At 40.9% G+C, this 25,760-nt stretch overlaps 1 protein-coding gene across 1 annotated transcript in view; it reads left to right on the top strand.

Moving 5' to 3' along the window:
- Positions 1-16,160: 16,160 nt before the first annotated feature.
- LOC309549550 (erythropoietin-like) overlaps positions 16,161-25,760 on the top strand; it is a 53,511-nt gene continuing 43,911 nt past the window's right edge. The window contains exon 1 of the mRNA XM_082249907.1: positions 16,161-16,535. Within this exon, the coding sequence (XP_082106033.1) occupies positions 16,469-16,535 (67 nt within the window). The 5' untranslated portion in view covers positions 16,161-16,468. The remainder of the gene's footprint in view (positions 16,536-25,760) is intronic.

The raw sequence follows: 25,760 nt of genomic DNA, 5'->3' as shown, positions 1-25,760 counted from the left end.
CATTCTGAAACAATCCACTGCAGCAGCCGGCGGGAGAGGAGGGGAAGTTGGCAATGTTGTGAGGGGGGGGGGGTCAGGGGAGCACACAGGGTGCCTGGACAGCAGAAGGAAGGGGAGCCTGGACAGGAGGGGCAGCAGAGATGGCATTTACTGGAACTGATCCCCTGTAGTTTCCTCCTGCAGTAGCAGAATGCTGGCAGGAGGAAGAGTTGGAGAAGCTGGCATTCTGCTGCTGCAGGAGAAAAATAGAGTGGACCAGGAAAGCTTTCAGTAAATGCCGTCCATCATCTGCCCATAATGGATAGGTAGATCATCATTGATGAGTTGCCGACCCCGGTTTAAAGCCTTTCCTTTGCATTAAATGATACCTCAACAATTTTACGTATAAATGAGATGTAGTTTGTCTTACTGAGCATATTCATATGCACAGAAGCTTGTTGAAGGTGCATGCAACATGTGGTGTCATAAACTCCTGAAAATTCTATGAAATAATTAAATATCCTTTTATATAGGCCAATTGGGGATGTGCTGTCAAGGGGAGGAAGGTGAGGCAGAAGTCCTATCCCACCACTGGTCGAAATGTAGGGCTCCTTGCACCTATTGTTCCAGAGATACGGGGCTCCTTGGGCAGCCTGTCAGAAGCTACAAACAGTGCAGTCAGTTTAAATACAAGCTGGCACACACATTTGGCAGCAGACTGAGAGGATGAGCTCACAGTGCCTCTGACTTCTTGCCAAAGGCACTGAGCTCAATGGACCGCTTGGAGCCTTGGATCAATTGTAAAGCACCATTAGTTCAAGCTGTCCAATAAAAATGCTGCAGTGGAGGCTCTCCTCTCACTGCAGTGTCAATAAAGGGGCATCTGTCTAAAAGACAAATGCTCACCTCCAGCGCAGCCCTCTTAAGGAAAAAACATGGGTTTATGGGTATAAGGTTTACCCATAATCCCATGTTTTTCTCGCCCAGTTAAGAGGGAAAATCTGCTCCTGCTGCTGCTGCTGCTGCTGCTGCTGCTGAAAAAGTACTTGTTTCATCAAGCAAAAAAATATATTATGCTATATGTTATAACATAATAATTTATTATTTATCTATTTACTGTGAAATTACTGGTTTGAAGTTATAACTTCACACTTCATTAATTTGTCCATTATGCCACCTGCTTGAGTACAGTTTTTTTTTTTTTTTTTTAATTTTTTATTTAAAGAATACAAGACAGGCAACAAGCAAATATGCAGATTCATGAAACATCAGGTTTGTCATCACAACACAAAAGTGCTGGGAACCAAAAGCGGACAGTATGAGTAAATATAAAAAGGTGGGCAGCTACATTAAATCGCATTTATGAAAAGAACGCGCTATTCCCAGGGCCTCCATGTAAGGGAGGCAAACTTACCCTGGGAAGGACGTCTCTAAAGTCAAACCAGCAAACCAACTAATGACGGAGGACAGGTGAACCGTCCTCCAAGTTCATCCTGAAATTTTGTTTCATTTTACGGTAACCAGGGTGAAAAAAGGAAAGATGCTATAGGAAAGATAGAAAGAAAAATTGAAAAGAGGGAAAGGCAAGGGGGGGGGGGGGGGAGAAAAGAAAAACAAAAGGGTACAAATCCCCCCATCCCCCACGCCAACCAGGATGGGATGAGAGGAATTCTCGAAGGGATCGATCAGGCCAGAAGGGCGCCCATAATGGGCTGTTGAGTACAGTTTTTGAAAATATAATAAGTTACCTTAAAAACAATATATAATAATTATTTGTATATTACTTACTTATGGTAACTAACCACTTGCCACCCAGGCCAATTCTGACACTTCTCTCCTACATGAAAAAAAATCATCCTTTTTTGCTAGAAAATTACTCACAACCCCCAAACATTATATATATATTTTTTGACAGTCATCCTAGGGAATAAAATGATGATTGCTGCAACTTTTTATGTCACAAGATGTTTGCGCAGCATTTAATTTTTTTTAAAAAACTGTTTCATAAATAAAAAAATAAAAAAAAACACTAAAGTTGGACCAATTTGTTTGTATAATGTGAAAGATGATGTTACGCCGAGTAAATAGATACCTAACATGTCATGCTTTAAAATTGCGCACACTTGTGGAATGGCGCCAAACTTCATCACCTAGAAATCTCCATAGGCGACGCTTTAAAAATGTTTACAGGTTACCAGTTTAGAGTTATACTCATTTAGGATATTAGTGCTAGAAATATTGCTTTCGCTCTAATGTACCCGGTCGACACCTCACATGTGTGGTTTGAATGCCGTTTACATATGCTAAAACAAATCCTTATGCTGGTTAAATTAGTAATCTATGAGAACTAATGAAGGTGCTATATATAATCTATATAATCAGAGAATGGTTCAGGTTCTATTCTTTTATTATATACAGTAGATTATATTTGGCACTTTCATTAGTTCTCATGGTTTACTAATTTAACCAACATAAGGACTTGTTTTAATACAATCAGGACTGTTGGTAGCTATATAGAGCACAGTGTAATCTTTATTTTTTTATTTCTGCATTCTGTAACAGCCCTGTACTTGACCAGTGAAATTTCAGCATTTACAGGGCTGTTACAGAATGCAGAAATTAAAAATAAAAATCTGCTGTCTAATAGATTCCTTTCACCAGACGCTTATTTGTCTGGGAGAATCTGATTGACTGCCTGCGTCCTGACGTGCAGGTTTTTAAGCGTAAGCCAATTGGCTGAAGATGTAGATGATATTTTTTCATCTCACAGTGTTCGGCTAGGCTGTGGGGGTTTATTCACTAAATGGTGATGTGGGGTTTATTCACTAAATAATGTGGGGGTTGTATTTGGCTCTGATACTATCCATTGCCTCACCAGCCACTGACCTCACCGCACGTCCCTGAGGCCAATGACCCCCCCCCCCCCCCCATGAGAGATTCCCGAATTCTCATCTGGCCTCACCAACATCAGCTTCCTATGTTGCCCTTAATGCGACTGGCCTGAAATCTCTGTCGGACCGGTCCAATGGTAAGCAACCCCCAAGTGGGATATTAACTCTATTATTTTCAATTACAACACTTCTACAATTGCCTTAAATATCAGGGGCAGATACACAAGGAACTCACTCCTATTGAGTCTATGTATTTGCAATATACTGTTAATTTGCAAGATGTCTATAGAATTTATCACAAATTTTTAACCTACGCATTTCTTAATCAACAATTTTTTACTGAAGCCTGGGAGAGGGATTTGGGTTACCTCCTTGGAATAATTGTTTCTTCTTATACCAATCTCCAGCACAATACCAATTCCCAATTATACCAATTCCCCAGGAACAACATTTCAAATTGCTCTCATGTTGGTACTGATGCCTAGCAATGCTTCAAAAGAGTTTTTCTCACAACTCTTCATGTGTGCTGGAGATGACTCTGGAAGAACATTATTACATATATGGTGGACCTGTCATCCTATTTGCTCCTATTTAAACTTGTATTTTTTTTTTTTTTCTCACTTGACAGGGATACCAATCCAGCCCTCTCCCAAACTTGCTTTGCTGTCTTTATTCGTAATTCATAAAGAGATCTTTCCATTTCCACTGCTAGCCGCCAGGGCTCCAATAGTCTAATTTCCTCAATCCCACATTTTGGTGGGTACCAGTAGTGACTAATGAAGAACAAATAAAAACTGTATTAGCCACATCAACCACCAGGAGTGACTACACATTTAAAATCCAGTGGCCTTGTAACTTCATGTGCACTGAACTGAAATCTTAATAATATAGGTTACCTTCTTTTCTGAGAACAGGGGAGGTGTATCTAGCCCAAATCTGGAGAACATTGGGTGGCAAAGCTCTTGTTGCTCTATAGATACAGTACAGTGAACGAGCGTTGTCACTATGGGGCAGAAAATGTGTTACTAATGATATAAACTTTGACAATAACATTATCTGTCTGGATCTTTGCTATTGCCAGTAGAGCTCTTCCCAGGACACTTGAGGAGTATTTTCCCTCCATAGCCCATAGGTTACAAATACTGCTCCAAGCTTAACACTCCAAAGCCCCACTGCGAACTCACTTGTTTGTAACTTCACTGGTCTGTTACTTCACTGGCCTGTGGTTAGTTCACGGCTATTGCTACTATTATTGATACTGTTATTTGCATTACCTTACCAAGGTATTTACAGTACCTTTGTTATTACTGATATTTCTGTGTTAACTTTGTTCCCTTTAGGATGCCTAGTGTGTTTTGGCAGGGCCAATAAACAGGCGCCTGGGAAAACGAACAGAATCTACTTTGCTGCACTTACTGATGCTCCAGTTTTTGAAATTTGGATAATTTTGCCATTGTTAAAACTGTTTACTGAGCACTTCTCTTATACTGTTTAAACCCATTTTACCCATGCTGTTGTGTCAATGAAATTGGACTTCTTCTGCCACTCCAGTAGCTTCCTAATGAGTCATTGCCAATATGACTGACACATGCATACATATTTACTACATTTATAAAATGCCACTACTAGACCTTGATAAATGTATTGCATAGAAAAATGATTGTTAAATTCTACTTTGACAACTGGGGCTAAGATACCCTTCATTCATGACCATCAAATCACCTCGCTAATAAGCTCTTTTATCTAGGTACAGATCTAGCATGGAGGAGGTAGAAATAACTACTATTTAATACAACCTCAATGACAAATAAAGAACAGAAAAATCCATAAAATAAACTACAAAGCAGGGGAATAAAAGTAAACATCTTTCCACATACACAGCTGGCAAGTTACAACAAATAAATAACAGTCAATAATTTATATTCATGACATAATAATAGTATTATATAGTATATTTACAGCTTGGCCCTTAAACGCATCTCTGGACGAATTTATTTTAATAGGGTCCAGCCTGTGTAAAAATATATACATGTTGTAAATAAAGCAGCCCAGGCTACAATACTCAACTTTAAAGTGGTACTAAACCCAGGCCGCTGCATTCACTATATCTGGTCTCCCACAGTACACAGAACATGGAAATGCAATTATTTTAGTAAATATAATCTGATAAATACCTTTTCTCATCAACAGTATATAGCAATTAATCTTGTAACTTGTATCAGTGAGTGCTGGTAGAATATAAGAGGAGTTATCATTTCTCCTATGATTGTCCTATCAGACTTCAAGTCCCTTGATTCTCTGTCTGAACATGTCTGGACTGTGCTGATTGGCCCTGTGCTGATCACATGTACCCTCCTAAAAAAAAAATAATCATCCATCAATCAAGATGTGACATCAAACCCATTGTTTTCTTGTTTAGTTACTGGGCATGGAGGAGGAGGGAGGGACTGGGCTGTCATTTAGGATCTGTACATGGGCGTCCGCAGGTAGGGGCAAATGCCCCCCCCCCCCCCTGGAATCTCAAGTTCCCCTTTCAAGTGGTTTTTAAGCCACTTCATACCATCCTGTCTGGTCCATTTATTAATCCTGTGTGCCCCTGTGTCTGTGTTTTTAAAAAATAAGCCGTTCTTTACCAGTTTTCAGAGGGCCAAGTGCTGCTCACGTGACCCACCAGCTCTCTCCTCTCCCCATCTGACAGCTGCCTGCAGCGGCGGGGCCGAAGATTCCTCACTGATGTCAGTCGGGAGGGGAGGAGGAGGAGAGGAGGAGGGGAGGGGGAAAGGAGGAGGAGGGGAGGGGGAGAGAAGGAGAAAGGCGTTGGGGCACACAGGATGATGGAGGCACGTAAACTGACCACAGTGTCAGGGCTCAGCTGCCATGGTATACAATGGTCGGTTTACAGATGGGAGGACATAGCCAGGCAGGATTAGCCAGGTATTTTAGGTAATAGGGGGGGCAGGGCAAATTACACAGCAAAGCACTGTGCTATATAACATGCTTTAAGGGAACAGGATCAATTTTTTTTTTCTAGGTTAACAAATGCTTTAAAAGTAAATGCTGCTGTTTGCTCTTTAAAAATAAATACTCAAAATAAGTTTCATGACATTGTTGAAGAGGGTCAGAGCATGGGTGACCTTAAAATGTTGCCCCCCCCCCCCTGAAAAAAGTTCTGCGGACACCCATGGATCTGTATACATGCCCACATGTGTGATGGTAATACCATGTGACCGGAACAGCTCAGTTAAAACCAGGAAGTGTTCTCTGAGCATTAGAGACCAAACTGAGCATGTGCAGCTGAACTACACTTACTGTGCTTATCTGGACTTGTCCAGAGTGAACTTGAAGGAGGGGGAGGATCTGTGCCTTTTTACACAATGCAGAGGATTAATCACTTAAGTTACACAGTGAATATAACAAGCATGCTATTCTCCATCTATAGACACATTTTATGTTGTATGTTTAGTAAAACTTTAATTCCCAAAAAAGTCACACATTTTCAGATTATGTGCTTCATGATATGCAGCAGAGCAGATCGCCCAAGGTATTAGCAGCAGAATCCAGCTCATTACATCCACTACAGAAATACCCAAATTCCAAAGAATGTCAAAGATACAGAATATACCACTATGGGAAAATAATATTTATTTCTCAAGCAATCATTTGTTTCCTACACATGCAAAGATGTTGGGTTAGGTGTGCCTGAAATTTGACAAGCTTAACTTTATTAAGCAGAATGCAGTACATTGTTTTATGGTGACTTTTCAGCTTTGTCATAGTTGAGCCATGGGTCAATGTCAGCTGATTTCTGGAACGAACGAAATATATCGCTTTGTTTATTGCTTTTCATTTCATTTCAGAACATTTGGGTCACTGACCACAAAGTAGTCTGATAAAACTCACACACTAAAATGAAGCCTGTGCAGTTCCAAATGTGTACAAGTTTTAGAAGAAAATGTTTAACATATTAAAACAACTTATAGGGAATTACTCTTACCAACTTGTGAGTACTATGTGGAAGGGAAAAGGCATTTTCTGAAAAGAAAAAAATTGTTGTGATTTTTTTCTAATTTATTTATTTCAGGTACTTATATAGCGCCATCAATTTACATATACATCAGTCCCTACATATAGTTACATAGTTACATAGTTAATTTGCTTCCTCTAATATACATTGTGTATTAAAAAAATGATGTTTAAATAATATTCCAAATAGAGTTGTATGTAACTATTTTCCTGACTCCTTTACACAGAAGAATCATCTCATAATATTGTTTGAGGCAGAGATGCTACTTTCACCCTTTAATCCTATGTCACTTACCGCCAGGGTCATCCCTAAAATGTATGGCTAATCCATAAAAACTGTGATTTAAATAAAGCTGTCTATATAATGTAGCACTACTCCCTTGGGAGCTGCTGGTTACGGATTCCCCTGGGTTACCCATAGCAACAACATCACAGTTTAGCATTTTCAAAGTGCTTGGCTCAGTCGGAAAACTAGGGGTTTTGGTTTTTTGTAGTTTTATTTGAGAACTTGGATAGGAGAAGGGATGAGTGGGATACTCCAACTTGAATGAATTATGCACAATTTGCTGGGACGTCTAGACATAACTGAGTGCGGCAAGGCCGCTGCTTCCCCTTGTCGCTAGCAGTGAAGAAGAATTTAATGAACTGGCATTGCTCTGTGAATTGCTCTTCAGGGCCCAACTAGGCACCCCCTTTATCCCTATTCTTTAGGGTTCTACACGGCACCCCCTTTACTGTAGCTCTCTCTGTGTGAGCTAGCTCCTTGATCCCCTGACTTCATTAAAGTGGTCCCCCTTCCTGGGCCGACCCTTTGGCAAGTCCCTTAGTACTCACAGACACTGTTTTTCCTGAGAGACTCTGCCAGCAGCTCCACCGTCAGCTACACTGGATCCTCTGCAGCTCAGCTCCACACCTGGTTCACTAGGCCGACTGCCTAAGACCACCTTCCTCACACACAGCAGGAGGAGAGACAGCCGTCTGCCTCCTCCTGCGACTCTGCTTCCCGCCAAAGACCCCCTGTCACATGTCCCCCCCCCCCCCCCCGGCTTTTATGAGCAATCCCAGTATGCATTGCAAGAATGCCCTCCCACTGGGACTCCCACAAAAGCGAATGTGTCACTGGCTGGGTTTCCTCTACTGTCCAACAAGCTCCCTCATTGGATACAGTGGGGACCCTGTGAATCACACCTGGAGACATGCAACAGGCAACCTAACAGATTAGGCTCCCCTGATAAGCAAAAGGAGCTTTTTTCCTAGCACCTACCTAGGAGGGTGCTACAATAAAAATCAATACATTTACAGGGCTGTAATGGTATAAGAATCCAGTGCAAGCAATGTTCATTTTGAAATCCCCTGGTCGAACAGTGGTTATAATTCCATGTTACACAGCACTGTTCTGTTCCCAATAACAAGAGGTTAGATTTGGTCTGAAATCTTTGAAAACACCAGCTACACTTCTTCGACTGCTGTATCATACAACATTTCTTGAACCATTTTCCAAGAGTTCTGTTTCACAGTTTTTATAGCTCTGAAAGTCCTGATGAAGGGGGACTTTAGCAACTCCTAAAACCCATTGGCTGTAACATTGTAGGGTTGATTTACTAAAACTGGAGAGTGCAAAATCAGGTGCAGCTCTGTAGAGAAACCAATCAGCCTCCAGGTTTTATTTTCATAGCTTCATTGAACAAGCTGAAGTTAGAAGCTGATTGGCTACCATGCACAACTGCACCACATTTGCACTCTTCAATTATAGTAAATCAACCCCTGTCATCCTAAGAATTCCATACATTTAGATTTCTGGGGTCTACACAGGGACAATCCTGGGTGGGTGCACAGGGTGCACTGTGCCCAAGGTTCACCGTGCCCAGCGGTTACGAGCTGCGGCAGAGGGGGGCGCCGAAGCTCAAGTGGCACTCACTTATGTAGCGGGGGCCGCTCTATCACCCGCAGCCCCGCACCTCCCGCTGATTGCGCTCACAGCCTCACACTAATCCACTGTCAGGAGTAAGAGCGAGCCTGTCAGCTACCCCCCCCCCTTTCCTCCTCATACTGCAGTGTGTGCGAGCCAAGCCGCCCACTCTGTTCCCTCCCCTGCTTCCTCATTTGCGAGAGGTAGAGAGCCCATCACCAGTCAGGACTCCAGCAGCTGCAAAGCATTGTGGGACATGTAGTCTCTAACCCCAGTTTCCCATATCAATCCCTGGGGGAAGAGACTACGCCTGCCCACAGGAGGAGATGTACGAGAAGCTGCGGGGGGAGCAGAGGGTCACTCCACGAGGCGAGAGGGCACAGATAATGTAAGTGTTTTCTTAAAAACTAATATAAAATGCAAAAAACAACCACAACATACAGGGGTATGCAATGTACTATTGACATAAACACACAAACACACATCAAAGGGTTGAACTGGATGGATTGGTGTCTTTTTTCAACCTCACCAACTATGTAAATATGAGAATATGTAACATACATAGACTATGCACCAGATAATTAATCCAACCACGGCTGCCTCCAAAGCAAATATTCACTCCCAAATGGTATAAACTATATGGAGAAACAAAGGAGAGCTCCGAGTGCAGAAATAAAAACTGTCAAGTGTTGTAACTATTCACTCCCAAATGGTAGAGCCTATATCAGTGCCATCTTAAGAGCCTTATAGGCCCCTGGGCAATGCAGTGCACCGGGGCCCCCTGCCTACACAATCACGCACGAGAATATACTACAAGAGAGTACAACTACCTGGAGTATATACCTTACTATATACATATTACAAGGAATCCTATATACTACAAGAGACTCTTGTAGTATATAGTGTTCCCTGTAATATGTATATAGTAAGGTATATACTCCAGGTAGTTGTACTCTCTTGTAGTATATAGTGTTCCCTGTAATATGTATATAGTCTATATACATATTACAGGGAACACTATATACTACAAGAGAGTACAACTACTACCTGGAGTATATACCTTACTATATACATATTACAGGGACCAATATATACTACAAGACAAGAGACAACTACCTGGAGTATATACCTTACTATATACATATTACAGGGAATCCTATATACTACAAGAGACTCTTGTAGTATATAGTGTTCCATGTAATATGTATATAGTTAGTAAGGTATATAATATACTCCAGGTAGTTATCTCTTGTCTTGTACTATATATTGGTCCCTGTAATATGTATATAGTAAGGTATATACTCCAGGTAGTAGTTGTACTCTCTTGTAGTATATAGTGTTCCCTGTAATATGTATATAGACTATATACACATTACAGGGAACACTATACTACAAGAGAATACAACTACTTACCTGGAGGATAATATATACCTTACTATATACATATAGGCCAGGGACCAATATATAGTAGGTAGTATATCCTCCTCCAGCCAGGACAGGTAGTAGTAGTTGTCTGACTGTCTCTTGTGACTTCACATCATGATCATGCCATTGAGAAGGAGATAAAAAAAATTGGCAGGCAGACTTACCCTTACACGGCTGCACATGGCATGGGAGGAGGTGGGAGGAGGCGGAGGCGGAGCCAGTCTTCTCCTAGGGTCGGTCGACTCGACGGACGGAGGCGGAGGAGAGGAGAGTGAGGACTGGAGGAGAGCTGACGAGGAGGAGGATCCTCCTCCAAGTCCTCCGCTGCGTGCGGCGGCGGCACTGTGCATCCTGGGTCTGCTCTGCTGCTCACGTCACTGGTTGCTAGATGCCAAGCGGGCTGGCCTTAGCAACCAGTGTGTGCAGGGCAGACTCGAGGCACCCACGGCCGCCGCCGGACTCCGGACCGGAGGCACCAAGGGGGGGGCCCGGCGGACAACGGAACGGGGGGGGCCCTAGACCACCAGGGAGTGTGGGACATGATCATCACATGCCACCAATCCATCGATCGATGTGGGGCCCCTTGGCAAGTGGGGCCCCCGGGCAACCGCCGGGTATGCCCAATGGAAAAGACGGCCCTGGCCTATATGGGGAAACAAAGGAGAGCTCAGAGTGCAGAAATAAAAAAGTGTTGTAGCCCTTCTGCACCCTATCAAAAAAAAAAAAAGGGTTTACCTTTAGGTATACTTTAATTGCCGTTACCCTTCTATTTATGTATAAAGATCATGCCACTGTATTTAATTGAATATAAAAAGTCGTATTTAATTTAATATAAAAAGTAATCTGAGCACCTTATTTAATTATTGCTGTTCTGCAGTCACATTATATTTCCCAAGTACTTCCCATCCTCAAGGAAAGATCAAGAGATTCTAGTACTCTGCTAAAGTAAGCTCTATGGTAGCAGAGGACATCTGTACTGTGAATCCATGTCAACACAGCCCTGATTGGTGCTGTGCCAGTCACATGACATAAAAAAATGCTTTCAGAATAAAGAATCAAAATAAATAATTAATAAGAAACTAGGTGTTTAAGCTAATTACAAATCTTCATTTCAAAGCAAATGTTTAATATTTCTTACAACAACATGGTGTTGGTGGGGTTTCAGTTGACTGACAATAACTTTCACTTTGTTCACACTGTAAAGAGATTTGGAAAAGGTTCTATCAATTGCAAGCTGTGTCATTCCCCTCCAGCCTGTGTCTATGGTATATGTGTAGGGACTAACACGGAGGTGAAGCCTTTATCAATCACTATCTTATATCCCACCGCAGAGTATTTAGCAATACAAGAAAATGGAGGAGGAGGGAGGGAGGGGACTGTCATTTACCACTGTGTATATGTCCACATGTGTGACTCTATAGTCACGTGGGCTGACAGAAAAAAAAAAAAGGAGAAAATGAACAATTTAGAAAGGAAATTAAACTGGAGCATGCTCAGTAGAGGTGGCAATGGCTGGTCTATTCAATATGAGGCTGCAGCGGGGACACAGATAAGGAAGGCAGCACAGTGAACAGCAATTCTACAGGAAATGAATGCTCAAGTACCAAAGTGAGTATGAACACAATGTAATATAGCATGTATTGACAGTTTATATTGATTTGGTTTTAATTAAACCTTAAGTAATTTAAAGAATTAAAAACGGTATGATGTTAAATGGTTAGTGGTTAAATGAGGCCTAGTCATTACTGTCCACCTCTGAGCATTTGAGAGCTCACTCTTGTGATAGTAGAAGTGAGAAGTAATGACTAGGCCTCTCAGCAACTTGCTAAGCAATGTCCTGGGAGTATTCCAGTCATGCTTCATGAGGTAAATGGACTACATCTATAGCAAGTGCATTATTCGGCTTTGGTCAGAGCTGTACCATCTTTATCTACAGATGCCCCTTTTCTGCATAGGCAGTTTTTATGTGGTAAAGGTGAACTATGCCTGTAGAAACAAGAAATGGTATACAAATGACTCTTTTTTCTGAGATGGCTTTTTTTTTTTTTTTTGCTTGTTTTTGTTGCTTATTATACTGTATACATGAATGCCGCCCAAGCAATGTACAAATGACCTTGAACAGAAGGAACTTAAAGCATGTGGTGTGGCGTGAGATCTGGTTACCAGCACCCAGTCCATTCTGTGCTTGTTTGTTTTAGAGCCCACTTAAGCACACACTGAATAGTTTTGATGTGTTTGAAAGCCCAGTAAACAGTAACTTCGTATTTGTGCCAATTCATATTATGACAATGCAAAGTCCTGCCACTGTATGAATTTGGGTAAAGAAGGTAGAAAAGACACATAATTTGTATTAAGGCTTAATCTAAAGCTCTAGTGTATTTGTTATAAGCTGTGTCTTAGGCCCCTTTCACACTTGTACAACTCCAAAGTTGTGCCGACTTTGGAGTGCAACTTTGGTGGAACTTTGATGCAACTTTGGATGGGCACAACTTGGATACGACTTTGGCTTTGACCAGTTTTAATGTATAACTGTTGCACACAAGTTGCATTGTATAACATTCAGGTATGACTTTCATGCAACTTCTGAGGGCTAACATTGAAGTCTATGGCCATTAGGTTGCATAAAAGTCGGACCAAAGTAGTGCATGGACTACTCTGAAGTTGCTGCAACGTTAAGTTGCACATATGTGAATAGGTATCATTGGAAAACATGGGGAACGACATGTCGTGCAACTCTGATGACAAGTTGCACAAGTGTGAAAGGTGCCTTAGGCTGAATTCACACTATGTGCAGTGACCATTGTGAAAGCCAGCCATGGCAAGGACACATTTAATGACACAATGTAAATTGCAACGCAGAGCTGTGATACAATGGCGATATGCTTCATTTTATCTCAGCGCACCATACGGGATTGTATGTACAATTACACTGCATCACCCTGCTGTACATTGATATTTAGTGTACTTTTGTGCACTAAAATACAGTTTAGTGAGAAAAAATAGGGAGCTGTGTGATGCACTGAATCATGCACAACACTGCCTCCTAACGCAGCCAAAATGGACAGCTGCTGGAGCGGAAACCGCTGCGTTTTATCTCTCCAAAAGCTGTCTGTTGTGTGAAAATACAGCCTTAAGCGAGTACACAGGTGTGCAGGGTCGTTATAAGCCAGGTCTGGTGGGAGCTCATGTTAAGCCCCGTACACACGATCAGATTATCGAACGATCTGCCGTCCGTTTTTTTTGTGGCATGCTAGTCTGATGTGGAAAGTGAAGAGGTTATTTTCATACGAATTTTCCCGTACGACAGAATTCTACTTCAGAAGTGATGTCATGTGTTGGATTGCTTTGTATGTGTTCTTTCGTCTCTGAGCATGCCTAGTCTTGCTCTTAAGATTTTTTTCAGTCGAAATCTGTACTAATGAGACGAAAATCGGACGTTGTATTACGGACGACAAAAATGATATAGCCTGCACATCAGGATTTTGTCAGCCGAGAAGTCGGAGTTGGCTGTCGAAAGCACCATACTAACAATCCGAAAATCGTCAGATCGGTTGTCGGACGAATTTTCCCTACAGATTTTCTTATCGTGTGTACGGGCCTTTAGTTGCTGCCAGTTGGAGATGTAGCCTTTGTGTAAAGTTAGTGGTGTGCTTCAGCAAGGAGGAGTGACCTACTGTATTTGAGAACCCATATTAGGGAAACTTCTTGCCTACAAGACTGGGAAAGTCAAGACAGCTATGCGGTTCTGGAGAGACAGGTAAAGCTAAGGCGACTAGTATGTTGCCTAAGATGTGTGTCCAGTGGCGTGCTGGGAGAACCCTATGTGACAGCCAGGAGTGAGCCCATACAGCGTGGTGCTGTCCTAAAAGATTAAGTGAGCCTGAAGAACCCATGGTCTGGGAGTCTGGTGCTACTAGCAGCAGTGCTGCTGAAGTGTAGCCAGGTGGGCTAGTGTTTTTTATTTATGTATGGTTGCTGGAGAAGAACCCCTGCATAGGCAACCAGCCTGAACTGAACTTTGTGTTGGATTTTGTGTTTCAATAAAGTGGTTCACTGAGCCCTTAATTATAGTACCTATCTGATGTGGACTCACTTAAATGCGCACACCACCATATCACAATAAACACTTTCTTTTCACTCCTGAGACTAGTGGGGTAACTATAGTCACAGCAGGCTATGCAGCTGCTATGTGACCCAAGGATGCAAGGAGGAGGCTATCAAGGAAAACTAAACCTAGAAAATGTGTGTGTATGTGAAGGTTACACATATCCAGTATTAGATGTTTAAAGCTGAACTCCAAGCTAACAGCTAAAGACATATGTAGCACTACTCATGCAGGGGCCACTTGAATATTGGTGCCCAAACCTCCCACTAATCAATCCACAGCTAGTTACAGAGTATTTTCGTACAGCCAGGTGCACATACTCTTCTGCTTGTTGTCTCCAATGACCAGTCTAGAGTATTTGCTTTTATGTTTTATTTGGAGAACTTGGAAAGGAGAAGGGAATTAGAAGGGTATTCCAAATTAACTATTTACAGGTGAGGGCAACTCTCTCAATAGAACTGTATAGCTAACCATCAGCGGGACCATACAACAGCTGTACGGAATGAACAAGTCCTTTTGTAGCTGAAGGAACTCAGTGGACCTTGCTTCTTGAAGACACTAGCCAGTGTCTCCTTAAGCTTACACCCAGTATGCTGTCTCCTAGCACCAAGAGGGGGATTTAGCAACACAATCTCTAGGATCCCTTTATGGGGTCTGTACTCACAAGGTCGTGGCAGCAGGTCAGCTTCCTCTGTGATACCACTCAGGATACATGAACATTCTCCCTCAGTCAGCTTGAAGAGAACCAAAGGTTTCATCTTCAGTGTTTCAGGCCATCAGGTCGCCCACCTGAGGTCGCATGACAGCATGTGCTGGGGAGAGGCAGAAGCACCCCTCCCTAACTGGACCTATCTCTGTAGAGGAAGACCCAGAGCCCATGTGCTCATCAAATATAAATACAGTCACCCAGCATGCATTGGGCCACATCCCCTTATAATTGGCCTTTGCTGTATAGATATTCATGCGCTCATCTATAAGGTTTCCACCCACTGTCCAGTACCTTCCATAGCTACTAGACCAGTGTGAAATATCAAGACAGCATGAGCAGCACCAGGGCACACTGAGCAGACTCTGCTAATCAATCACAGCCTCTGTTAAGCAGACAGTACATAAATTGACTTACTGTCTCTTTGTTAGGCAGAGAATACAACAACTATGATTCACTCACTCTTGCGCTTACCTAGGGGGCGCTACACATATATGGGATGTTTTTTTTTTTTATGTCCATCTAATTCTAATATTTACACAGCTCTGCCAAACAGCACAGCCCTGGCTCTCCTACTGTCATTTATACACACATACTTCGTGCTCATATTAGTGACACTTATCATTAACAGATCAAACTTCCAGGCGCTACAGAGAGAAGTCCTTGGGGTGCCCTATCAAAAATTTGCTCTTGGGCACCAAAGTCCATGAATTTGACTCTGCCTGAGTAATGTAATGAAACTTGTCAGATAAAATTAAGTGAAAGTGAAATTGGTTAAATTAGCCTATTAATCAGGACTGTTTTTTTTTTTTAAAAACACATGCAATCTTCCTGTACATACATAGTTTTTTTTTTATAAATTAATTGTGAATCTTGATAGGCTGGCACTTCCGGAGTTGACCAGCAAATACGTTTGTATTGATTATTAACAGCTGCAGAAAAAGGTGCACCTGTAACTTGCTTTTTGCAACAATAGAAGAGTTCAGTAAATTTATTGCCAAGTTTTCTTTCCTCCTTCCGTTCCTCCCCCATTTCTTGACAGCAGGAATGTCTCTGAGATAAGTGCTCTGTCATACATAGGACCATTTTCTCATTTTGCCCAGTGCCCTGACATCTCTCAGAACAACAGGATGTGGATGTTTCTGGTCCCTGGCAAGGAGTTGAGATCATGTTTGCTCTTTTTCTTTTTGCTACATTAGACACAGATTCTGAGAAACAAGTCTAATTTCTAATCATCTTTTGTAACCTTGTAGTTGTCAAAATTAACATTTAGGTTTCTTTAGTCTTATATCTTTGGAACTTTTGTGATCACTGTATTCTAATCAAGCCTCTTCAATGCCTCATTCCTGCCCATAATTCCCATCTTCCACATTCGCTGTCTTTATCTATACAAATTCTTTGCTTGCTGTATAAATGGACCTGGATCATGGATGTATGTTTTTCCAACAACACCACAATGGAAACCATATAGGAGCTGGCTGGGGATGGATATAAATAGTAAGTACTATTGATATAGAGCTAACTCTATTTTTATTATGTCATCTGCTTTAATATATTCAGTTGCATAAATAAGATAAAGGTGCTTGTTTGAATACAATATATTTTCAATGTTGTTTTATAAACATGCCTAAATGGAGTACTCTTCAAGTGTTCCCAATGCAAAACTAGGAGCGTGGTACAGATATGTGCTCTGCACCACATTAACATGAATATAGACTGCAGCATATTTCTTTATTGGAATCCCAATCCCGTTTAGATGTACTGCCTTCCACAGACCTTAAAGATACTTGTTCCCAGCTCGTGGATTTTATTAACCTTAAAGTCGCCATTGGCAAGTCAAACTATTTAAAGTGCTAATAATAAAACCATTTCATGAAAATGATTTATAGTACTTCTGATTATAAGTGTCTCAGTTTACAAACTGTGTACTACAAAAGAAAATGTGTATGCACACATAAAGAGGCTATACATATAAAACAGGAATAGAATCTGTTATTATCTGAAACTCCTTATACTAAAAATTTTGAAGATCAAATAAACATAGCTGCAGTGACTATGTGATACCTGTAGAACAGTAAAAAACTGCTCTCCTGCAGCCCCATACAAAAATGACCAATAATAAACTGCAGGCTTTAATCCTTAAAGCATCTTCTTGTATATAATCTGTCTGCAATGCCTCTTAGCAACCAATAAAGACCGGTCAAATGTCTACAGTGTACAGCAGTTCCAGAACTTAACATTAGCCATAGTAGACGGTTAGAAAAGAGATAATAATTGGTCACACATTTTCCCCATCATAATAGGTTACAGTTGCTTGATATACACACTGTAAATCTTTTAGAGCAGGTTAGGAGCATTTCAACAATAAAATGTTTGTGTTAAAGAGATGATCCCAGGATAGTGATATTGCTTTGGGGGCCAAAAGTTGTGTGAAGTGCCTTGCTGTCCATGAGGCAAACTTAGACGACTGCCTCAGGCGGCAGTCATGGAGGCATGGGCGGGAGGTGGCACTGAGACAGGAATTCCATACCGGACACTTTGTTCCTGATGTAGCTAAGTAACATTGAGCTTGGTAAAACCACAGCATCTGTTCCTGGCATGGCTGGGTTGTGGGTCTACAGGCTCCAGACATGGAAATTCAGCCCTAAGTAGGTCCCATAAAATGATCCTGCATATGTGGTTCCTGATCACAGCTTGACCAGACTAAAAATATCTGCATATACATCAATGCTGTTGGGCTTCTAGATGTCAGGAGTGACACAGTGGAAGTCACACTGTAGCCAAATAGTTCTACCCTGGCACATTGACACGATCACCTCATATTTACTTCACTGTGGTGTGCTAAACAATTTTGTGTGGTTAGGAATTTCAGAGTGACAAACCAGCAGAGGGCTTGGAGTTATTTTTAAATCATGCAGAGCATTGTCCTCTCATATACACATGGCTGCTTGTAAGGATGATCAGATCAGAGCTGCCATCTATGAAGTCACATAATAAAACATTTTTTTTTTACAATGTCTCCCTATATTAAAGTGAAACTAAGGGCCCCTACATGACATTCTAGTTAATAAGTCAACAAGTACCAAATGCAGTTGCTATGCAATGTACACATCTCATAAAGTAAGCAAAAAACTTCCTCTGCCTTTTCTGACTGAACCAAACCTTTTTTTTTCCGTGTCTCATATGCCCTCCTTGTCAGACACTGCAGCTTTCTGTGAGAGGGTTTAAACAGCAGAGGCAGAGCTGTCAATCTAAGAAGCAATGGACAGGACTTTGTGTGGCCAGGTGTCCCCTGCAACATTTTTTCATTCTACTGTATTACAAGCAGACACAGTCTACATTAGAGTGGCAACTCTGCTCTAAATTCAGGAGCACTGTAGCATTGTTGCCACCCTAATCACAGGTAGCTGCAATAGGTAGACTTCACTGGCAGGCTCAACTTTGTGGTACTTTGAAAGGAGAGTAAGAGAAAAATCTTATAATTAAGCGCTGCAGCACCTGTTTTTTACTCGGAGGCCATAGTTCTACTTTAAAAGAGGAGTTAGGACACATGTGCAAAACATGGCTACATAAAGTGAGGTAGAAGGGGGAGTATATTTTTCATTTCTTGAAAGAAGGAAAAAAATCAAAACCATATGTTAGCCAAAATGGTAAAGTCTCCCTTGGTGCAAAATATTTAGACCTAAAAATCTAGAAATGATCACACCCTAAATCCTCTCAACCTTTTTTCAGTCAAGACGCCTTTTAAATTCTGCACAAGCTTGGGGCACCCCATTCCTAAATGTAAAGAAATGAAACTATTTGTTTTTCATATCATAGCAACATCCACACCTGTAGGACACCAAGCGTTATAGGTGATTTATACTTCCAAAACAAAAACCTTTGCACAATGTTTCTCTTCTCCCTCAGTTTCTCTCGCTCACTCAGCTAACGAGACCCCAGTACTGATGGAGATGGGCAAACAAGGCTGCAGAGCAAGCGCCTGATGTCCTACTTATCAATTGATGACATAATTGGCTGTAAGGACGCCGGCAGTTAGAAGGTTATATTGGGGTTATATTGGTGCACAATGAAAACCTGTGACTTTGTGTAACTAAAAGGTAGGATTCTTCCACTTGCTGGCTTGTATATCATTTTTGGGCAATTTTTAGACATTTAGCCTAGGCACCCTGGTTGAAAAAGGCTGCCCTAAACAGATATGTAAACATAAAATGAATAACATGTAAACCAGTATATGTAAATCACACCGTGCAGAAAATATCCTAATTTGCTGCATCTGAATATGAAAAATTGTCTATTGTAGCATATATAGAAATTTTCACTTATAAATCACTGTTCATTTTTCAAATGAAATTAGCTAGTTATGACATTAACTGGAAAAAAATCCACTGCCTGACTATTGCCTGCTTGGGCTCATGAGCCACATATTAAGTGCCGAAGGGCCACGTGTCACCCTCAGGCCAAAAGATAGGCACCATAGATGAAAGTGAGGATACTGGACTTAACTACATATACCAGAAAACTTCAAACTGAATTTGCATTACATTAAAAATCAAAGTGGGCTTGAACAAACTCATTAAAGTGGTTGTAAATGCTCAAGGTTTTTTATCTTCATGCATTGTATGCATTATGGTAAACAACCTTTTGTGTGCAGCAGACCCCCCCCCCCCAGTCCCCCTAATACTTACCTGAGCCCCATCTCGATCCAGCAATGTGAACGAGAATAGCTGCTCTTCTGGGTCTCTTCCTCCTCATTGGCTGAGACAGCTGAGGGAGTCATTGGCTCCTGCTACTGTCAATCACAGCCAGTGAGCCAATGAAGAGAGAGCAGGGACTGGGCCGAGCCACGATCTGTGTGTGAATGGACACACAGAGCAGCGGCTCAGGAGCAAGCCTAATCGGGTGCCCCATAGCAAGCTGCTGCTTCCAATAGGGGCACTCGGCAGGAGGGAATGGACCCAAGAAGAGGAGGATCGGGGCTGCTCTGTGCAAAACCACTGCACAGAGCAGGTAGGTAATACATGTTTGTTATTTAAAAAAACAATCTGCCCTTAATTTTACTTTAAGGGCTTGTTCACACCATATGCATTGGGATGCATTGCTCAATGCATTCCCAGTGCATAGACAGTGAAAAAAACAATGCTTTCAAATTAGCGTAGCCCACACCATTGTGTGGTGTTGATGTACACTGTAAAAGGTTATGTGTTTTTCCATTCCTGAAACAAATAAAGCACTAAGCACAATTGTAAATCACAGAGCTGCAATTTATAAATGTGAATTGCTGTTCTTACTGCTGCTTTATACCCGAGTCCCTATATGTTTATAATAATTAACAGTTCTTTGTCTATTCATAAAAGTGTACCCTAAATTAGCAACAGATATTAGCCATACATTTAATAGATCCCCTTAAGTTAGGCAAGATGTGTTACTCAGAGGAAACATTTCTTCAGTTCCAAGTCCTTAGCATAGTAGCCAGTGGAGGTCAAGAAAGAGAGATAAAGAGCTTCCGCTCATGGGAAAGACAAACACTAGAAAATATATCAATTCATTAGGAATTTCTTTCACTTCACACAGCAAATGCTGACTTTAAAGATGAAGCCACATGTGTACCTCAGTATATAGGGTATGGCAGGTATATGGTACTTTATATTTTGCACTAGGACATAAGCTGAACATCTAATACAAATGTGGATTTTTGGTGCATGTGAGATCCAAACTGATTGATATTTAGGGCAATTCTAATTCAGTTTTATGATAATTTCAGGCATGTGTTATAGTTTATGGAGCATTTATTTATGTCTCATGCCTGGTAGAATGGTGTCTGCTGATTCCATGGCTCTGGAGAATAAAGGTACTGACGTGGGTAGGTTGGGAAAGTACCTGGTTTTACTACATAGAAGGGTGCCAAAATGGTAAACACTTCTCCCTGTAAGTGGTTTCTCATATGTGAACACTTATTAATATAGTGTAAACAGAATCCCCTTTGCTAATCAGCTTCTTTATACCTGCTGACAACCCTAGATAATCATAAAAAAGAGGTCTACCCTCTGTGTCTGAGAGATTTCAATTTATAATCCACGGCTCTCATATCTAGAGAAATAAGGAGTGTTTATCTAGTATCATGGAGATGTGAGCTTATTTGATGAGTGTTTCATTAAATCTCTTTTTACTTCTCATGTGTTAAGAAGGTTTGTCATTTTGGAAAGTGTGATTAATGAGGATTAAAGATTCTCTTAGGAATGTTATCTGGTTGTCGGAGCACTAATACTTACCATGGATTTTTAGAGAGATCACACTGAAAAATTGTGTTGATAAGATCTGGTTGGGGCAACCTCTAAACAGCTGAAGAGGTAGATGCCAGAAATGTATGCATTCTGTTCAGGGTGAAGAGCCAGCATAAGACAATTTTATATAAATTCTCTAAGGTCAGAGTGTGAAATGGGCTTTTAGCTATATGAGCCTATATATTAGCTTAGGATGTGTTAAACTATATATTTGTTTTAGATGTGTGTGTTCTTTCCTATGCTAGGGCATATGATAGTTTGGAGGAGGATTGTAATTTCAATTAGGGGATAGATGGAGGAGATGAGGCCTGGCCGGGGAAACTGGTTGTGATAGACATGTGTCTTAAAGGTAGTGAGAAGCATTGGAGGGATAGTTTGTTGCAAGTGAAGGAACTCCATATTGTGGCATGTTTAGAAAGCTTAGATTTGATGGAAAGATGTAATGCCATCTATGGTGCGAAAGGAGTGGACATTTTTGAAGCCAATGAAGGGCAACCATCATGGTAATCCAATAGGGTTTTAAATACCCTATGCTTTTATTGTTATCTTTCCTCTAAATTTACACACCAAGTTGCCCTGTAAAAGCAGCAGTTATCAGAATTTTTGTTAACATTCTTTATTTTTACCAAAAATTAAATAAATAAACAAACTACATAGAGCATGTGTGTTATCACCTAGGGCACTAAGTGAGGAGATGTGCTCCAATTGTCTGGAAAAAAGGAAAAATTCACATAGGTAGCCTATCCAGAGCAGTGAAAGCCAGTGGAATATGTTTATGAATTATGTTCATCACTGTATGAAACATTTTGAGGGTCATTAGGGGAAAAGGTAAATAAAGTGATATGAATATAAAGGTCATTGAGAAAGCAAGCTGCAAGTCCAAGGGAAATTGGAGAGCATCTCTCAATCTCAACCTCCCCCCTGAGATGTGCCTCTCATAAAAGGGAAGATTTTGCCTACATTATCAGGAGACAGTGTGCATATGGGGTAATACAGTATATTCCAATGTAGTTGAGAACTTGTTCCAATAGAACCAAGCTCCCCAAAATCTATCATGAGTACCTATATCTGGGGTGATAGGTTCCTCCATTCATGTGATTTATTTTTTTTTGGCCATCAACATAGAGATAAATAGGGCCTCAGTATATTTCCATTGATCAGGGATGTAGAATAAAATTGTTTTTGTGATAGTTATTCTTAAGGAACCATTCATTTTTGTGCACTGACGTATTATGGCAGTCCAATCATTTGAAATGAGCTGTTAACAGTCTTTAACACTCAAAATAATGCACTTGCACAATTTTTTGACAACACAGTTGACAGCAACGCACAGAACATTCACATTTGTGCATTGTGGTATTCCATATAGCAAGCATTTTAGATGCACTGTCTAAGTGCTTTGGGTGCCATTTAGAAATATTTGCGACATAATGCGCATATACCACACATTTCTTGCTGTTATTTGCTGCACCTTGCACAACCTCGTTGAATTTTTTGCATTCCATTAATGAATGTGGCTGTTGAAAGTGTTAAATCCCCTATGCTAAGATAACATGACGGTTTCTTTTTTAATAAAATTCACATGATGATCTTAAGCAAACATCAAAATCACAAGTTTTATCTCTGATTGTCTGTCTTTGCCTTATTTTCTTTGTCTCAGTCTTCAGTAAAGCTACAGGGAATAGTCTAGTTACAGGAATACTATATATATATGCAATATGCATTTTGCTAAAGTACCTGTTAGCCTAAAATGACAGCATCTCTGAACTACACCGAACATTCCTTGTAAAAGATAATGTAATTGTACAATTAGAAGATTTTCAAATTATTAATGATTTTAAGTGAACCTGTCACATGCAAGTCTAGACCAGTGGCTTTCTGTGTTCTTCCTTAGATTGGCTAAGGTCTGAATTTAATCACAGACATTGCATATATGAGAACCTACTGTATGTCATAGATAGGGTTGGGAACCCTGTATCGAGAGTAGACAGTGCAAATGCCTAATTGGCTACTACAGGTCCCCAGAGTAGTAAGTGTGGTGTACATTAGATAGCGAGAAAGTTCCAGACCACTGCCAGTGTGGGGCATCTTGGGTAGTGGGCTCTGTAAAATTAGTCTGGTGGCAGTATACTTGGGGTCATTAATTGGTCATAAGAAGCAGTGCAAGGACCACAACAAGATGAAATCAAAGAGGATCAGACTTATGTGAGCTTCCCCTTAGAGCAGAAGAAAGAAAGGAGAGGAGCAGAACTACAGTAATGGAACTACTCCTATTCGTTGAGTATGGGCTGCTCCTTGACTCAGCTCTTTGATCTACTGTTATCTGTTTGTAACTGAAGGATTGTGTTGCCACCATTTAGTGAGACTGAATCATGTACATACTGTATGTAATCAACTGTGTTCCAGTTAAGTATTTAAAAGCTGTCATTGTATGGACTCTTCCTTCTTCTAACCTTTAACGGGAAAGTCTTCTAGAAATGAAAAGTGTGCTAAATGGGCTGCTGCTGTGGTTTATTGTCATAGGGTTTGAAAAAGGTATAAAATGTATGACTCTTTAGTAGGTCATTTGTCGGATATACAGGTGCATGTCATGAAATTAGAATATCATCAAAAAGTTAATATATTTCAGTAAGTCAAATCAAAAAGTGAAACTCATATATATTATATAGATGCGTTACACATCATTGGTGATGATTTGGGGATCCATGTAATCTGCTGGTGTTGGTCACCTGTGTTTTATCAAGTCCAAAGCCAGCACAGCCCTCTACCAGGAAATTCTAGAGCACTTCATGCTTCCCTCTGCTGACCAGCTTTATGGAGATGCTGATTTCCTTTTCTAACAGGACTTGGCACCAGCCCACACTGCCAAAAGTACCAGTACCTGGTTTAATGATCATGGTATCACTGTGCTTGATTGCCCAGCAAACTCACCTGACCTAAATCCCATAGAGAATCTGTGGGGTATTGCCAAGAGCAAGATGAAAGACACCAGACCCAACAATGAGGACGAGCTGAAGGCCACCATCAAAGAAATCTGGGCTTCCATAACACCTCAGCAGAGCCACACCTCCATGCCACGCCGCATTGATGCATTAATTCTTGTAAAAGGAGCCCCAACCAAGTATTGAGTGCATACTATACTGTACATGGACATACTTTTCAGTAAGCCCACGTTTCTGTATTAAAAATCGTTTTTTTTTTTTTTATTATTGGTCTTATGCAATATTCTTATTTTAGATATTGAATTTTGGTTTTTCCCTTGCTGTAAGCCATAATTATCAAAATAAAAAGAAAGAAATGCTTAGAATATATCACCCTGTGTGTAACACATCTATATAAAATATGAGCTTGGCTTTTTGAATTAAATTATTGAAATAAATTAACATTTGATGATATTCTAATTGTATGAGATGCACCTGTACATGCATCAAGAAATAATAATTACCAGGGGGTCATCAGCCCACAAAATACAAATTAGTCAAAGTACAAGGAAGAAAATAAAGGAAAATCATCAATGACCGCCAGGTATGTACACTAAATGAAATATAATATAAAACCACTATTTATTACAAAAATCTGAATAAAATCATCACAAACAATGTAAAACATCTAAAATTATCTATTGTCACTTCTGACCTAGTAAGTCTATGTGTTTTACAGGTAAGCCTCTTCTTCAGGATTGTATTTCAGGACAGACATGTGTTATTCAATGGTGTTCATCCATGCAAACTGCCTTGACAAAACAGACAGGGTGGACCGCCAAAGTTATCCCAGACTGTGGGGGGGGGGGGGGGGGGTGATACGGAACCCAACAAGTGAAGAAGAAACCGGAAAGAAACAAGCTGGCTGACCACTTTTAATATGGCTTCACTCCACTCAGTATGTTCCAAACAATATCCAATTATTTAGCACTATGTGCCTTTCCTCAAATTTTGCCAAAGTTCTTCAATTTAAAAAGAGTGATACAGCTAATATTCACAAGTTTAATCTTAAATTTCATGGAACATGTTGTCTTCACTGGGATGACTAGGGCAGACCAAACACGGAGTGAGTTTCTTTCCTGCAACCACAGGAGCCACCACACAAACACCCCCCCTCCCCCCGGGAGAAAACAGTGATTATTGCTAACGGCTATAGCAGCCACTAGAAATAATCGCAGGTAAAACCTGGCATGCTGGTTGTACTCAAGTTCATTGATTGATCAGCTTGATACATTCAGCTTGCCCATACACGGGTAGAATCCTGCTGAACCAGCTGAGATTTGAACAGTATATGGCCTGCCTTAGTCAGTTCCCCCTATCTGTCTTTTTAAGGCAGCTTACATAGATAAACACTGTTGGATATTTGTCAAGGTCTTACCTTGCCCTCCTGTTGGCAGCCATCTTGGACATGTGCAGACTGCTGCCTCTTTTAAACTCTGATTGCATCATCACTTGCC

The sequence above is a fragment of the Pelophylax lessonae genome, assembly GCF_965119305.1.
Source record: "Pelophylax lessonae genome assembly, chromosome: 3".
Lineage (NCBI taxonomy): Eukaryota > Metazoa > Chordata > Amphibia > Anura > Ranidae > Pelophylax > Pelophylax lessonae.
This window is presented reverse-complemented; position numbering and strand designations above follow the sequence as displayed.